General features: G+C 39.4%; 1 protein-coding gene across 3 annotated transcripts in view; it reads right to left on the reverse strand.

Moving 5' to 3' along the window:
- Positions 1-13,874, reverse strand: part of HACL1 (2-hydroxyacyl-CoA lyase 1) — a 35,417-nt gene extending 21,543 nt beyond the window's left edge. The window contains exons 1-7 of one of the 3 annotated variants that reach the window (XM_040636833.1): positions 13,630-13,874; positions 13,337-13,441; positions 7,326-7,366; positions 6,619-6,699; positions 4,819-4,891; positions 2,771-2,848; positions 1,854-1,948 (exon numbers count right to left, since the gene is read on the reverse strand). In XM_040636833.1, the coding sequence (XP_040492767.1) occupies positions 1,854-1,948; positions 2,771-2,848; positions 4,819-4,891; positions 6,619-6,699; positions 7,326-7,366; positions 13,337-13,441; positions 13,630-13,719 (563 nt within the window). In that variant the 5' untranslated portion in view covers positions 13,720-13,874. The remainder of the gene's footprint in view (positions 1-1,853; positions 1,949-2,770; positions 2,849-4,818; positions 4,892-6,618; positions 6,700-7,325; positions 7,367-13,336; positions 13,442-13,629) is intronic. The other 2 variants (XM_008708878.2, XM_040636834.1) reach the window with 2 other exon arrangements.
- Positions 13,875-16,387: the final 2,513 nt, after the last annotated feature.

The following is a 16,387-nucleotide window of genomic DNA, read 5'->3' on the forward strand; positions in this document are numbered from 1 at the left end:
TGCATATAAATTTGTTTTCTGAGCCATTTTAAGGTGAATTATAGGCAATTAAAAGCTTTTCCAAGCAGCTCTCTCCTATATAACCATAATGCCCCTACCATATCTGGTAAATTAAGTTACTCCCTAATACGATCTAAAAGCCAATCAAATCAGTAATTCGTTGACAGGAAATTTGAGTTAATGGCTTTACATTGTAGTAATAGTTGTTGTAAGAACAGTAAAAATCATACTCAGAGCTGGTGTTTAATACCACGTGCCATTTAATCTCATTTAAGTTTCAAAGCAATGTTGAGGTAAGGCGTTACCATTATCTCCATTTCACCATTGGGGGATGGAGAGGGAAACTCAGAAAGTAACTTGCCCAGGGTCCCCAGATGGTATGTGGCAGAGACTAGACTGACCTAGGTCATTTGTCCCCAAAGTCCATGCCTTTAACTACCTTAGTGGGAGAGCCACTATTTTAGTAATACAATATTCATTAGGAAAAGAAAATTTAAAACTGTCATAGGTATTGCCAAGTCCTCGGTGTTTTCACTTATTTTAATTAATAAACATCATATGCTGTACAAAATTTGAGCATATAAAACAAAAAAAGACATTCAATCTTTATAAAAATTTTATTTTTTTTAAACTTTTTAAAAAAGATTTTATTTATTTGAGAGAGAGAGAGAGAGGGTGTGAGCATGGCGGGGGAGGGGCAGAGGGAGCAGCAGACTGCCCGCTGAGCAGGGAGCCCGATGTGGGGCTCAATGTGGGGCTCAATGTGGGGCTCGATCCCAGGACCCTGGGATCATGACCTGAGCCAAAGGTAGACGCTTAACTGACTGAGCCACCCAGGTGCCCCAACCTTTACAAAAATTTTAAAGAAGGCTTACAGAGTTAACTTACCAGAAACTCAGCTCTGCCTTCCCTCCCCCCAGTAATATTTTATCATGTTCAGGTATTATGCAGGATAGATGTCCTTTTTGTCTGACTCTCACAAAGAAAAACAACTCCTTGGTATACTGAACATACAGAAATGCACATTGTCTCTCTGTAGTCACTAGAGAACCACTTGGTCCACAACAGCAGGAATATACTAAATGGTACCCAGGGTGATGTATTAACCTAAGTATCCATCCTTATCAGAGGTGACTTAGTTACCAGTGAAAAATGTTTCTTATACTTTTTATTCACTTAGTGATTATTTAAGGAATAAGGGAACATGGAAAATCATAGCAACACCTGAGATGGAATATTTTTAAATCACAGAGACAGACAGAAAGACTAATGTTTTTTATGCTGATTCCTAAATAATTTTTCAACGGTCACCTCATCTCTTGGTTTACACTATAAAGACTCTGAATAACCCCTACTACCTTAATTGGGGATGTATTATTTACGGCCTCTGGAAGAATAATTTCAAATGAGTGTTCAGGAAGCTCCATGTATTTGACTTAATAATTAACCCCCCAAATAATTACTAAATAATACCATTTAAATTAAGAGAATCAAACCCTTTGGCCAGGATTTAGTTGAATCATTAAATTGTCAAAAGTTGGGGCGCCTGGGTGGCACAGCGGTTAAGCGTCTGCCTTCTGCTCAGGGCGTGATCCCAGCATTATGGGATCGAGCCCCACATCAGGCTCCTCCGCTATGAGCCTGCTTCTTCCTCTCCCGCTCCCCCTGCTTGTGTTCCCTCTCTCGCTGGCTGTCTCTCTCTCTGTCAAATAAATAAATAAAATCTTTAAAAAAAAAAATTGTCAAAAATTAAGACAATGAAGATTAACTTACAAACTGCTAGGTAAGTTGTTAAAAAGGTACCCATTATAATAACACAATTAAGGAAGAACTCCAGTATAACTATTACTTACTTTACAGAATTCACATTCACCTGGAAGTTCACAAAATCTGCAGGTATGTCAATATAACATGGACCTGGACGACCATAAATACTGCTTCTCACTGCCTAAATTTAGTACAAACAGAAGAAAATATTTTAAAATTCTCAATCTTTATCACATATTCCACTCAAAGATAATTAAAAATTGTGAAAGGAATACTATTTTAATTTTTTCTGGACATCCCCAGTTGGAGAAATAAACAATTTTAACTAAAATTGAAATGCCCTCTATTGATTGTATATATTTTAAAAGATATTGTTGTTTAAAAGGGGAGTGATAAGAAAGAAAATACTCAGAGTTTTAAAATTAATGTCTTATTACCCATTAGTCTTAGAAATAATCCACCAGGCTCTGCCTGCCAAGTGTTTACTCTATAACATGTGCTTTTACTTGCTTCCTAGTCCTAATAACTTGGCTAAGTTTTCAGAAACCGTTGATGTTATCATATGTGTCAAAGGGTCTCTGTAACACATGGTTTTGAAACAGCTCAAATGTAACTCCACATACAAATGTTGGTTAACTAAGATTAATTTATAATGTGCTGTTTAGGCAACTAAGGCATGGTTTTATATGCATTAGTACTAATTTTCAAAACTAAACTTTTGCAAAAGCGTAAGAGAAAGGTTACCTGGGATTTCATTTTAGCTTTCCTTTTACTTCTCTGTAGTTGAAAAAATAATTTTAAAAACTGAAGTGAAGGAGAAACTTTTTTCAAAAATAATTTATCTGTTTCTTGAATTGACAGCAAACATTAAAATATAAATAGCTTCTTAACACTATCATTTTTGACTGCCTGAATATATACCAAATTACACATTAAAATAACATAGGTATAAGCCACTGAGAAAAACCAGCCAACTTGGAGGACTTATAATTAAGTACTTTACCTTTTCTATAATAGAGGGAATAGTTTCTATGCTGCTCGGCTGGGCAGAGAACTTGCTATATAACCTACAAGCTTCAACCTATATGCAGAAAGAAAATCATTTAAAATTCAGCTCACAGATCATATTACACTTCAGAAGGAAGACAAAATGTTAAGTCATTACTTTCTTTTATGTGTAGAAAAAAGATGGAGAAAATACATTACCTGGACTGTTTCTTAAAAGTCTAGGCAATGCACAATCAAATTTCTGCCTCAGTGTAATCCAAGAAGTAAATCAAAACAAGACATCATTTTCATTTCTCAGACTTGTAAAAATGAAAGACTTTGATAAGACTCAGCATTTACCGCCACACAGGAAAGCAGCACTCTCCCAAGCTGCTGGTAAGAGTATAAATGGGAAGATAAGCTGATAATGTCCACTAAAAATTAAAATGAGCACATTCCTGGACCCTGAAATTCCACAGTCAGGAATACAAAACTTCACCTGCTTCACCTTATTACAATTATAATCTATCCTTATTACATGTCTGCCAATTTTCCTGTTATGTATTTTACTGCTATGCTGTTTGGGATGTGTCAATTCAGCAGTGCTAATTTTTCACTGTTTAATATACTCTGAAGCAATATATAGAAATGGTGTCTCTTGATACTTTTTGGTATGAAAGTTGGTAGTCTTAGTCCTATGAACATGACAGAATTAAGATTTTTCAGTCTGTTCCTGGTCATGCCATCTAAAGTATTTCCATAAAAACAGATACTTGGATTTTAAATCAAATCAGTGATTTTCTCTTCACATTTTTAATTTCATCTAATAAACTTTTATTATTTTCCTTTTCAGGAAAAAATATTTGCAGTGGACATTATCCTCTGCTTTCTTCTCTTCTATAAAGTATCTGTAATTAGTTTAAATTTCCTTTTAAATAACTTATCTGTTCTGCTTATTTTTCAAATATATCAGCATCTTTTAAACAATGGTTGTTATTCTTTACCATTAATTAAGTAAACTTCAATTCCCTTTCAAGAGGATAAAAGTATAACTTTTGCATCAACCTATACCAAGATCTAATATTTTATAGTAATTTAAATCATATAGAAAACACTATGTTTATTTTCTGAGGTTCTCACAATGACTTCTGGACTAACCAGCAGACTTGCCTAAGGTTTTAACTTTGCTCAGAACTTTGTGCTAGAAATGTGCAAATATTTTCTTAATAGTTAATCATTCACTCTCACTTATTTGCTTTCTATAACTATTCTTAAAGTTGCAGCATTTTGTTTTATGCAACTATTTATGAAGACCTCTGTTGTACCTGTAATAAATACATAGAAAAAAAAACGTCAACCCAAAAACACAACAAACAAACCACAATAGCATTTTGTTGACAAATTCTTTTAAGTTTTTAGAAATTTTTAAATACTTTCTTTTGGCCTTCTAAAATAAAAATGAACTTGTCCAGAGTCTACTAATAGTTATTTTACGTAGTATTTTTCCTCTCAACTTTTTACTTCTCTAAAGTGTGAGAGGCATAGTCCCACAACATTTTTATTCCTGCATCTTGACTCTTTAAGCACTGACTTTCAGGGGCGCCTGGGTGGCTCAGTCATTAAGCGTCTGCCTTCAGCTCAGGGCGTGATCCCAGAGTCCTGGGATCGAGCCCCACATCAGGCTCCCTGCTCCACCGGGGAGCCTGCTTCTTCCTCTCCCACTCCCCCTGCTTGTGTTCCTTCTCTTGCTGGCTGTCTCTCTCTCTCTGTCAAATAAATAAATAAAATCTTAAAAAAAAAAAAAAAAAAGAACTGACTTTCAGAGTTTAAAAGTCTGTCGAAAAGATATATTCCTTTGAAGATTGCTCCTAAGTGGAGCCTAAGCTCCCTTAATATGCACACTGAGACTGTCTTTGTAGTCAAGGAAAACTACTTTTAAATTACCTCAGGTACCTCTATTTTAATTGTTTATTTTACAGATAGGAGTTTTTATTTCTTCTCCATAAATCTTAATAGTGTACATTTATGCTACTAAACTCTAAGAAAAATTTTAGAGTTGGGTACCTGTGGAAACTCCTGGAAGGCTCCCATCGTTTCCTGCCTTCTTTCAGAAGAACCGCCAATCACAAGCAAGGGCCTGAAATATTCATTGTTTTAAAAGAGAATTACAGATGAGATCGACATGTAAAATACTCAGGAGAGTGCCCAATTAATAAACTGCCATGTATGTTGAGAGAGAGAGAGAGAATTTCATTTTCCCTTAAAAACTATAGATTAGGGGCACCTGGGTGGAACACTCGGTTAAGCGTCCAGCTCTTGGTTTCAGATCAGGTCCTGATCTCAGGGTGGTGAGATCTGAGATCGAGCCTCCCATCAGCTCTGCACTGGGGGTGGAGTATGCTTAGGATTCTCTCTCTCCCTCTGCCCCTCTCCCTGCTCACACACATGTGCGCTCTCTCTCTCTCAAATAAATAAAATCTTTAAAACAAGCGAACAAACAAACTATAGATTTATAAAGATTTAGGAAGCAACCTGATACAAGAGAACCCTTCCTTAATTTTACAAAAAGCTGTAATTTATAGTAAATGCTTTTCCTCTGTGCCTCCCGCTTTCCAAGCCCTTCTAAATGCTGATGCTAAACCTCTAGGTGTGGTGATGTAAAATAAATGTTTACGCCCTTTCCATTAGTCTTGGGATTAAAAGGAGGAAAGAATTTTTTTGACACTTTCCTAAGTGAGTCTACTTGGAAATGGTGGAGTGAGAGAAATTTCTCGGCAATAAATTTCTTATCCTTGAAGAAGAAGAAAAGATACAGCAAACTTAAAGTTATTAAAAAAATATCAGATCCTAAAGTAGGTAAGAAAGACTAGGAAGGAAAAAAGGATAGAAGGCATATGTCAAGAAAATGAACAATGTCCTTCCTACTAGGACATTAGTCTAAATAATACCTAAATGTTTAATCTTCCTTTATACTAGGAAGGTTAAATATTTCATGAATTGACTAGAACATAACCCCCTTTTAACATGATTTTATTGATAAAGTACCAAAAATGGGGTTAAGGGCAAGGTCAAAGAGTAAGCACTAAAGAGCTTATAAAGCAAACTGAAAAAATTTAATTTCAATTGTCTTGCTAATTATGCAAAACAAGATGAAGAATTGGATATATTCTTACATATGAAGCTGGGGTCTTTAAAAAATAATTCTGCACTTAAAGAGGACTTGAATACATATTCATATATATAGCGAGATAAAAATACACACACACACACACACACACACTCCAAAATGTGTTTTTGTTTAAGTTTTATACACAGTGTCATTTTCACGAGTTAAAAATGAGCCTATTCCCACAAGCTTCCACACATAAGTTTATAAACACTTAAATCTCAATGAAAGAAGATATTAGATGAAGGACATATTATACACTCTCCAGTTTCCAGGAGTTAAACACAGACTATGCCCATATGCTTCTACATATACATTTAGAAACACGTATCTTTTTTTTAAGTAGGCTCCACGCCAAACGTAGAGCTTGAACTCATGACCCTGAGAGTTACATGCTCTACCAACTGAACCAGCCAGGCACCCCTAGAAACACTTGTATCTTAATGCAGGAAGATGTTACCCGAAAGAAGGTTTATATACAGGGTAGACTCCATGAGTTAAGTATACGTGTATTCCCGTATGCTTCTACAGGTAAATTTTCCAAAACCTCCAAAATGTTAACAGTGTTTACCTCTATGTAAGATTACTGATATTTTTTATGTTCTTTCTAATACTGTTCTTAATTTTTTACTAAGCTATTCCCTCAACCACTTGATTCCAAGTCTTCTCACCCCAGATCATGAATAACAATTAATTACCAACAGTTCATGTTTGCATTTGCCATACCACCCAAGGCGTGGATGAGACCTGGGCCAGAAACAACAAGGCACACCGCTGGCCTAGAAGCAAAACAGAATTTACTGTATTAAAAGCAGATCAAATGCAATATCTGACTAATATCACTCTAGGGGGAAACATGGCAACCTTCTTGGACTTTAAAAGGAGGACATATAGGTCTTTACTACAATTGGTAAAGCAATTATTAGGATATTCTCTGAATTATTAAAGAAACGAGGAAAAGATTATATCAGTCTTCCTGCAGGAAAGAAGATACCTATCATCTTCACACTGTATTTCACTAACCTTTTCATATTTTGAACCTCTTCATATTTTGAAGAGGTTATATTTGGGCCCAATCAATTTAACTGCATACAAAAGCCAATTCTTGATGCTGAGTACATTCTTGTGTGGAGAAAAGTGTTTTAAAAAAATTTTTAACAAATACATATGTCATTTGATCTCTGACAGAAAATAATTCTGAAATATAATGCTCTGCCTCAAATTTTTTAAATTGAATTTGAATGCTTCACCCTAGATGTGCTAACCTTAAAACATTCAAGGAAAAAGTATCTCCATATAATTCAGCTTGCCATTTTACACATTTATTTAGAAACTCATTTCTTTAGAAACTCTGTTTAAGACAGCCTTCAAAAGAAATTGAAATAAAACAAAGACTTTAGTATACCTGCCTGTCAGATATCCAATCGCAGAGGCAGCATAACAAGCCTACAAAAAAAAAAAAAATACTGGGACTTAAGCATATTGGGATCCTTACAGTAAGTGCACGTATAAAAATTTACTATTCAGTAAGAGACTGGAACTGAATGGTAAAGGAGGAATTGGAATGCTTTCAGTTTTAACAAGTAATATTCTACCTGTAAGTTTCAAATAATGGTTTAGTATCTAATCTAGTTCTTAGTATTTCAAGGAACTTGTCTCTTTCATCTAGTTTATTAATAATATCCTCTTACAACTGCTTAAATATCTGTGGGATCAACAGAAATGTTCTCTTATTTCTAATATTGGCAATCTGTGTTTTCTCTATTTTATTCTTTCATCAGTCTTGCCAGGGATTTATCCAATTTATTAATCTTCTCAAAGAACCAATTTTTAGCTTTGTTGATTTTTCTATATTGTTCATTTATTTTCCAGTTCACTGATTTCTGCTCTTGTATTTATTTTACTCTTTTCATTTAGGATTTAGTTTGGTTTTCTTTTTCTAGCTTCTTTTTTTTTAAATCTTTTATTATGTTATGTTAGTCACCATACAGTACATCATTAGCCTTTGATGTAGTGTTTCATAATTCATTGTTTGCATATAACACCCAGTGCTCCATGCAACATGTGCCCTCCTTAATACCCATCACTGGCCTATCCCAATCCCCCCTCCGCCTCCCCTCTGAAGCCCTCAGTTTGTTTCCCAGTCTTTTTCTAGATTCTTAAAATGTAAGCTTAGAGCACTGATTTTTGCTCTTCCCTAGTAATAGATTCATTTAAAACCATTTCCTCTAAGAACTGCTTTAGCTATGACTTACAAGTTTGAACTCTCATCTTTTCATTATCATTCAGTTCAAAATATTTTGTTTTCCACTGTGATTTCTTCTTCAACCCATTGGTTAATTAGGGTTCATAGTGATGTGTCCTTTTTCTTTTTTTCTTTTTTTAAAGATTTTATCTATTTACTTGAGAGAGAGAGAGAGAGAGAGAGACAGAGCAGGTGGAGGAACAGAAGATGAGGGAGAAACAGACTCACCACTGAGCAAGGACCCCGGTGCCAGGCTCGATCCCAGGACCCAGGGACCACAACCTGAGCTGAAGGCAGACGTGTAACCGACTGAGCCACCCAGGTGCCCCTCTTTTATTTTTTTTTTTTAAGATTTCTTTCTTTCTTTCTTTCTTTATTTATTTGAGAGAGAGAGAGAGAGAGAGGGTGCATAAGCAGCGGGGAGGAACAGAGGGAGAGGGAGAAGCAGACTCCCTGCTAAGCAGGGAGCCCAAGCAGGGCTCAATCCAGGGACCCTGAGATCATGACCAGAGCTGAAGGCAGCCACTTAAAGGACTGAGCCGTCAAGCACCCCTGATGTGTCCTTTTTCATTCCTGCTATTAGTAATTTCTATTTTCTGTCTTTCATTTTTGACCAGTCTGCCCTGACGTTTTTTTTATTTTGCCAGTCTTTTAAAATGTTTACAAAGTATCAAATGTGTTATTTAACTTTCAAATGTTTGGGGATTTCCTAGTTATCTTTCTGTTACTTAAATTATTTCCACACGGTGAGTTACATATATTATATGTTTTCAATCTTTGGAGATTTGTTGAGATTCCCTTTATGGCTTGCATATTGCTAGTTTTTACCATTTTTTTCTTTAAGATTTCATTTTTTTATTTGAGAGGCAGAGACACAGAGAGAGCAGGAGTTGGGGGGGGCAGAGGGAGAAGGAGAAGCAGGCTCCTCGCTAAGTGGGCTCGATCCCAGGACCCCGGAATCATGACCTGAGCAGAAGGCAGAAGCTTTACCAACTGAGCCACCCAGGCGCCCCGGTTAGTTTTTATTTTTATTTTTATTTTTTTTTAAAGCTTCTTTTTTTTTTTTTTTAAAGATTTTATTTTATTCGACAGAGATAGAGACAGCCAGTGAGAGAGGGAACACAAGCAGGGGGAGTGGGAGAGGAAGAAGCAGGCTCATAGTGGAAGAGCCTGATGTGGGGCTCGATCCCAGAACGCCAGAATCATGCCCTGAGCCGAAGGCAGACGCTTAACCGCTGTGCCACCCAGGCGCCCCTATTTTTATTTTTTTAAAGATTTTATTTATTAGAGAGAGAGACAGCCAGTGAGAGAGGGAACACAAGCAGGAGGAGTGGGAGAGGAAGAAGCAGGTTCCCAGTGGAGGAGCCTGATCCGGGGCTCGATCCCATAGCCGGGATCACGCCCTGAGCCAGAGGCAGACGCTCAATAACTGAGCCACCCAGGCGCCCCTAGTTTTTACTTTTAAACTACACTTCAGCTGCAAGGCAAAAAAGGGGAGGTGCGATAATCAAATACAAGATAACCTGAAAATATGCTAAATTCCCTCTCAAATAAATCCTTTTTCTTAGTCTGGAACATCTTTTTTTCCAGTATTATTTCTTCTCATTTTTTTAGATATAATAAAAAATAGGATATTTTCTAACCTCCACTCAACTTTATGTGTGGTACACTGAACTTAAATGTTTAGGACTTAAGTGTAAAAATTAAAAATAAATTTTTATGAATCATAATCTTAACTAACACCACTACATATGCCCAACTAAGAAGGTGCACAAAGGCTCTGTACTATTTCTGTGTTACTATTCTCCATTGGCCCTTATCTCTTTTCCCTTTTGCACATAAGGCCAAATTCACATAGGATTATAATAAGACAACTCCTAAGAATGCAAGTGAATAAAATATAGTATCTGTTGCAATATGAACACTTATTAGGACACGAGGAGCACTGTCCACTTATTAAAGCGGGATAAGAAATGTTGTTACAGAGGCGCCTGGGTGGCACAGCGGTTAAGCATCTGCCTTCGGCTCAGGGCGTGATCCCGGCGTTATGGGATCGAGCCCCACATCAGGCTCCTCTGCTGTGAGCCTGCTTCTTCCTCTCCCACTCCCCCTGCTTGTGTTCCCTCTCTCGCTGGCTGTCTCTATCTCTGTCGAATAAATAAATAAAATCTTTAAAAAAAAAAAAAAAAAAGAAATGTTGTTACAGAATGCAAAATACAAAACAACGTATAACAGAAATTATATTCTTCTGTTGCAGATGTCAAAAGTTGAAGAGGAACTCTTTTTATAGATCATAAAACGTGTATTTCTTGGGGTGTCTGGGTGGTTCAGTCTATTAAGCGCCTGCCTTCGGCTCAGGTTATGATCCTGGGGTCCTGGGATAGAGCCCTGCGTCAGGCTCCCTGCTCAGTGGGGAGCCTGCTTCTCCCTCTGCCCCTGCCCACCCCCCAACCCCCACTCATGTGCTCGTGTGCTCTCTCTCACATACTCTTTCTCTCAAATAAATAAATAAACCAAAACAAACAAACATATATTCCTCTACCAAGTTACCTCCACTTACAAGCAGAATGCTGTGTGCAGTTCTTAAAAGAGCAGACTCTAGAACTAAATTGTTTTGATTTAAATCCTGCTCTCCTACTTTCTGCTGTGTAATTTTGGCAAGTTACTCTGTGCCCTGGCTTCCTTATCTATAAAACGAACATAAATGATAGCACTTCTGGGAGGATGAAATCAATTAATACATGTAAAACACCCCAAATATTGCCAGCACACAGTCAGAAATGTAACAGTGAGAACTAACAGTGTGCTTACTTCCTGGAAAGCTGGTCAGTATATGTCTTGATTACTCTAAGGATCCAATGAGAGACAATCAAGTCACGACCAATTATACCTTTCTCTTTAGTACAACATGTAATTAGATGCCAAGTCTTCTTTTGCCTCTTGTATGGCTTCTGAATCTGTTCTCACATTCTCTCATCATCCTGGCATTACCCTTAATTCAAGGCACTAGTTAAGTCATCCTGACTACTGGTCAGAGGTTGACTGAGGTGACTGTGTACTACTGGGAATGTCCTACAGGCATCTCAAACTCATATCCAAATTGGGGTTCATTATCTTTTCCCTCCAAATTGACTCTTCCATCTGTATTCCCGATCAGAGTCAGTGGCTCTATGATCCACTCAGCCCGTTAAGCAAGCCCAAACCTAAGAATCATCTCCAGAAGAGCCTGTCCTCTCCTTCCTTGCTGGTTAATGCCTACTCATCCTTTGAGACAGCTCAGGGATCATCTCCTCTAGGAAACTTCTGAAGTTTTAGGCTGAGTATCCTTTTCTGGGCTTCCATAGCACTCTGAACATACCTCTCTCACAGCACTTGTCCCGTTATAATAAAACTGTCTGCTTATGTCTATCTCCACAGCTAGGTTATAAGCTCCCCAAGGACAGGGACAGTATATCGTTCATCTCCATATCCATATGCCCAATAAAACACCTGGGACCTACAGAGGCCCTCCACTAAGCTTATAGGGACGGAAATAAAACTTCAAGCTGTCCTACTGATCCATACTCTTGTACTACCATGATTTCTAAAGTACAAATCTAACTATGTCTCCCACCTATTTAGAAAACCCTTTACAGTCTCATTCAATGCCGACTGAAAACGCCCACATTATTTTTCCAGCCATGGACTTACTACAACCTCCCCTCAGGTTACCTAGTCAGTCCAGCCCACTGTGCCTTTAAGCTATTTTAATGGAACAGCATGAACAAACATTGCCTTTACAGATAATCTTCTCTGTTCCACTCAGAGAGAACAAGTCACCTTTTATATGCAGCATTCCTTATACATATATCTTTTGTAAGTTATTATACTAGATAAATTTGTTCTTTGTGTTTTGCCCTCACCTTCCCAGATTGTGTTCAACTTAAAGACCAAGACTAAACCTGATTCCTTCAATATATCTCTCTAGGTTTGGGTTTGCTTGACTGACTAGGTGAATCACAGCACCACTGCCTCAAATCATGAATACGGAGGGAAGAGCCAATCTGGAGGGAAAAGGTAATGATTCAAAATCAGACATGAGTTTGAGATGCCTATAAGGCATTCCTAGTAGGTATTTCCCACAGTCGGCTTGACTCCTTGCAATAAGTCAGAGGAAGATGTAAACACCAATTAACTCAATTAATAAAAAAAAATGTGGTAAGCTTCTACATCATGCAAAAACTCCAACCACACCAGGCACTATGGGATATAACAAATGAACCTCTGATGGCAGAGGAAGGGCAGCACTAAAGAAGGTCAAGGCAGTTGTCAGGGCAACAGGTGGTAAGAGCCTGAATGAGAGAGCAACAGTGGAAGTGCTTTAGATGGACTGACAGGATATGACATCGTAGAAGTTGTTTCTTGATCTTTTAAGCTAGCTCTGGTGAGAGGAGGGCAAGACCGGGATGACAGAGTAAGCACTAAGACTGAGTTAACAAAATGTTTTATTTTCCATTTTTTTGCTTCCAAATAAGCCTCTACAAAGCATGACGTGGTGGAAAGAGCACTGGACTGGGATATAGGACACTGGAGTTCTAATCACAGCTTTACCATTTGTGATACTGTCACCTTGCAGGGCCATCTAGTATATAACAGGAGACCTGGTCTTCACCCATTCATCTGGTAGGAACTGCCTGAGCACCTATCATGTAGCAGTGGGGATACAGATGTATCAAGAAGAAATAATATCCCTCCTTTCTTGGAGCTCACAGCCAAATGAGGATGTCAGACCGGACAAATAATACCCAGAAACAAGTATAATAACAGGTAGTTATGCGAGGACAGAAGGCCTGGATTCAGACCGGGGAAACTCTCCCTTCCAATCCCGACCCTCCAGACTTGGCTGAGTACAACCCTGTGTAGTGTCAAGGGCACGGACTCCAGACCCTGAACACGTGGGTTGAAATCCTGGCTCTGCCACTACCAACGGTCACCTCAGGCAAATTACTTAACCTCTCTGTGTCTCACTTTTCTCATCTGTCAACTAGGATTAACCACAGTTCATAGGATTGTCGTGATTGGCACGTATGAAATACTGGAACAGTGGTGAGGGCTGAGTGTCTGCAATGAATATTTGCAGTTATTATCAGTTATTCCCAATGATGCTTTTGGCTCCCAGCGTCCATACTTACGGCTTGCTCATTCCTCATCCCGACATATCTGATACCCAGCTTCTGCGCCGCAACGGCGATTTCGGTTACTGGGATGCCCACGATACCAAACATGTACGCCACATCCTAAGGACCAAGAACAGGGGAGTAAATGCCCGGACCCCCGCCACACGGTTCCCTCCCGCGGCGCTAAAAGGAAAGTCTCCAGGCAAACCTCCCCGGTCCCACCCCAGCGCTCTCCAAGTCTGCGGGACAACGTCTCCGCGCCCTGCCGGCTTCCGTAGAAGGCTTTCGCTGCAGGAGAATAACCATACTTGGTTTTTCAGGGCCTGGGCGATGACTTCAGCACCAGAAACCTGCTCCTCACTTCTGTCGCTACGCTCGGCGAAGGTATCTTCCCACATCTTCCACCTGAAAGTTCGAGGTACTCTCGCAGTCAAGTTGACGCGTAGTAACCCGGCAAAACAAAGTCAGGAGGCAACCTCGCGCCAATTGTGGGACCCTGTCCTCTGACTGACAGGACGAAGGCAACCAACCGCTTTAAATAGCGGGAAGGAAAAGGCGGGGCTTAAGTTAGTCTGCTCGCGGGGTGAGGTGAGAACGTAAACACACTCCTTCTCCAATCAGAACCGTCCCGTTTCCCCAGCCCCTCCAGTCGCCGGGTCAGAGCGTCAGAAGGAGGCGGGACTAGCAGGAGTCTGAGGCCTACGCCAAGCAGGTGAGGAGCCAGACCTCGGAGGCTTCTCGCCCTTCTCTGATTACCGTCCGGAGCCGTGAGGGGGTGCCTGCGAAGGCAAGTGGCGCATGCGCATAATGGGGCAGCAGGAGGGCTAGGAGGCTGTGGAAGGGGGCGTGGCGCGCGGCCCCCCTCCCCCCGTTCCCCCCTATGCCTTAGGGGTTGAGGGCAGGCTTCGCAAAGGCTGCTGGGACCCGGGTGGGCTGGGTGGAGCCTAGAGTTGTGCAGTGTTGTCTTTGGGTCCCGTTGTAGTTCAGCGTGTTGTGTCCTAGACGTTTGCTATGTGCTTCTTTGTTCATACACTCTTTTGTAACTTTGAAGAAGTTCCACAACTATGCAGTTCGTGAAACATAGGAATTAACTAGTACACGTTAATTCATAAAAGGATGTGTATGTTCTCTATCCCAATATTAGAGAGGACACCGAATTTATTTATTTTTTAAAAGATTTTATTTATTTATTTGACAGAGAAAGACAGCCAGGGAGAGAGGGAACACAAGCAGGGGGAGTGGGAGAGGAAGAAGCAGGCTCCCAGCGGAGAAGCCTGATATGGGGCTCAATCCCAGAACTCTGGGATCACATCCTGATCCGAAGGCAGGTGCTTAAGGACTGAGCCACCCAGGTGCCCCTGACACCGAATTTATAAGCAAGAGACAGAAAGTAACTGCTCACACCATTTCTCAGAATCCCAAACTTGTACTCTTAGGCTACAGGAGACAAGGAGGAACCCTTGAACCTAGTTACTTTAGGCAGGCTTGAGCTCACGACCCTGAGATCAAGACCTGAGCCAGTATCAACAGTTGGATGTTTAACTGGCTGAGCCACCCAGGCGCTCTTGAACCTAGTTTGTTTTGGTCATTGTTTTCTTTAACTCTTGCTACTCACACACTCTTCCTCTCCACTCTCCCTCCGTTTTTGTCTTTTCCAAAATCAGGAAATGTGGGTTTTCATAGTTCTTAGATTCAGTCCCTGTCGACCAGTCCCTGTAGCTGATAGCCTTTTAAAATGCATTTTTGAGGGGCGCTGGGGTGTCTCAAAACAAAACAAAACAAAAAAAACAACAACAACACGCATTTTTGAGCCAAAAAAGATGCTTGCAATATGTGATTTCTGTGGGTGTGGACTCCACAAGTCATTAAACCATCTCCATAACAAAGAGTGACTTTAAAGTTTTGAGGATTTTTGAGTGTTTTAAAGCAAAAAGACAAGAAATATGTGAAAGGTAAAGAGAGGAGAGGACAGTGGGTGATGGATAGAGAAATGAATGAAAAGCATTGAAAGTGAAAGGATTTTTAAACCCAGAGATTTTCAAACCATAGTCCTGGGCCCTTTCAAAAGGTCTTCCTTTCACCTCCCACCGTAAGCAGGAGAGAGTGTGATAGTGGCCTCTTTGGATTCGGGGACTAGCCTATGTAAGGTAGCCAGCCTATTAAAGAGGGAGATTTCTTTGATGGCTCAGAGCCCCTCGAAAACATAAATGCAAATCTTGCATTCCACTCCAAAGTGTATCCATATTTTAATATAAATATTATCTTTTTATAAGGTAAAATAAACATGCAATTAAATGTACAGATCATAAATGTTAAATAAGTTTTGACAATTGTATATACCTATGTAATCACCACCCAAAATAAAAATGACATTTTAAACTACCTGTCAAGTGAAACTGACATTCCAGAAATATGCAAAATATTCTTTGTGTGGCTTTGAGTAGTTCTGTTCTTTGTCTCCTCTCTCTGTTTGAGAAGCATGGACCCCCCCTCCTCTATCAGGTAGTATTTTTATATTAGTACCTACGTGACAGTCTACTCCCATTGCATCAGAATCAGTTGGAAAACTTTTTAAAAATACAATTCCTTGGGCCCTACACCATATTTTTTAAATTAGTGTGTTAGAACAAGTTAGGCACTTATATATTTTCTAAAGCTGCTATGTTATCTTGATTTGCAGCCCGTCTTGGAACCACTAGCTCTGTACTCATGCTAGAGGCATACGTTAACAATTAAATGTATGATTGCCTGTTACCAGAGTAATACTGATTAGTTTGGATTTACAGGTTTGAGGCTAGTTTGACACTGGCATCACAGACTATATAGGTGGTTAGAAGTTGATGAACCTTGTGTCTACTTCTGTGTCAAAAGAATCACGTAAAAAAGCACTCCATTTAAAGCGTGGTGAAAACTATACTATGAATTGGTACAAAGCCCCTGAATTCACATTAACTGGTTTTGCAAAAAGGATGAATTCTCATTTGACTGGATTTTGTCCTTTAGCAAAGGGAAAAGTCAATGAGACTGTTTAAACTTGCTTTCACCTTTCTGTCTTTGGTTCAGGGT

This window comes from Ursus maritimus, unplaced genomic scaffold (genome assembly GCF_017311325.1).
Source record: "Ursus maritimus isolate PB19 unplaced genomic scaffold, ASM1731132v1 scaffold_20, whole genome shotgun sequence".
In the NCBI taxonomy this organism is placed as follows: Eukaryota; Metazoa; Chordata; class Mammalia; order Carnivora; family Ursidae; genus Ursus; species Ursus maritimus.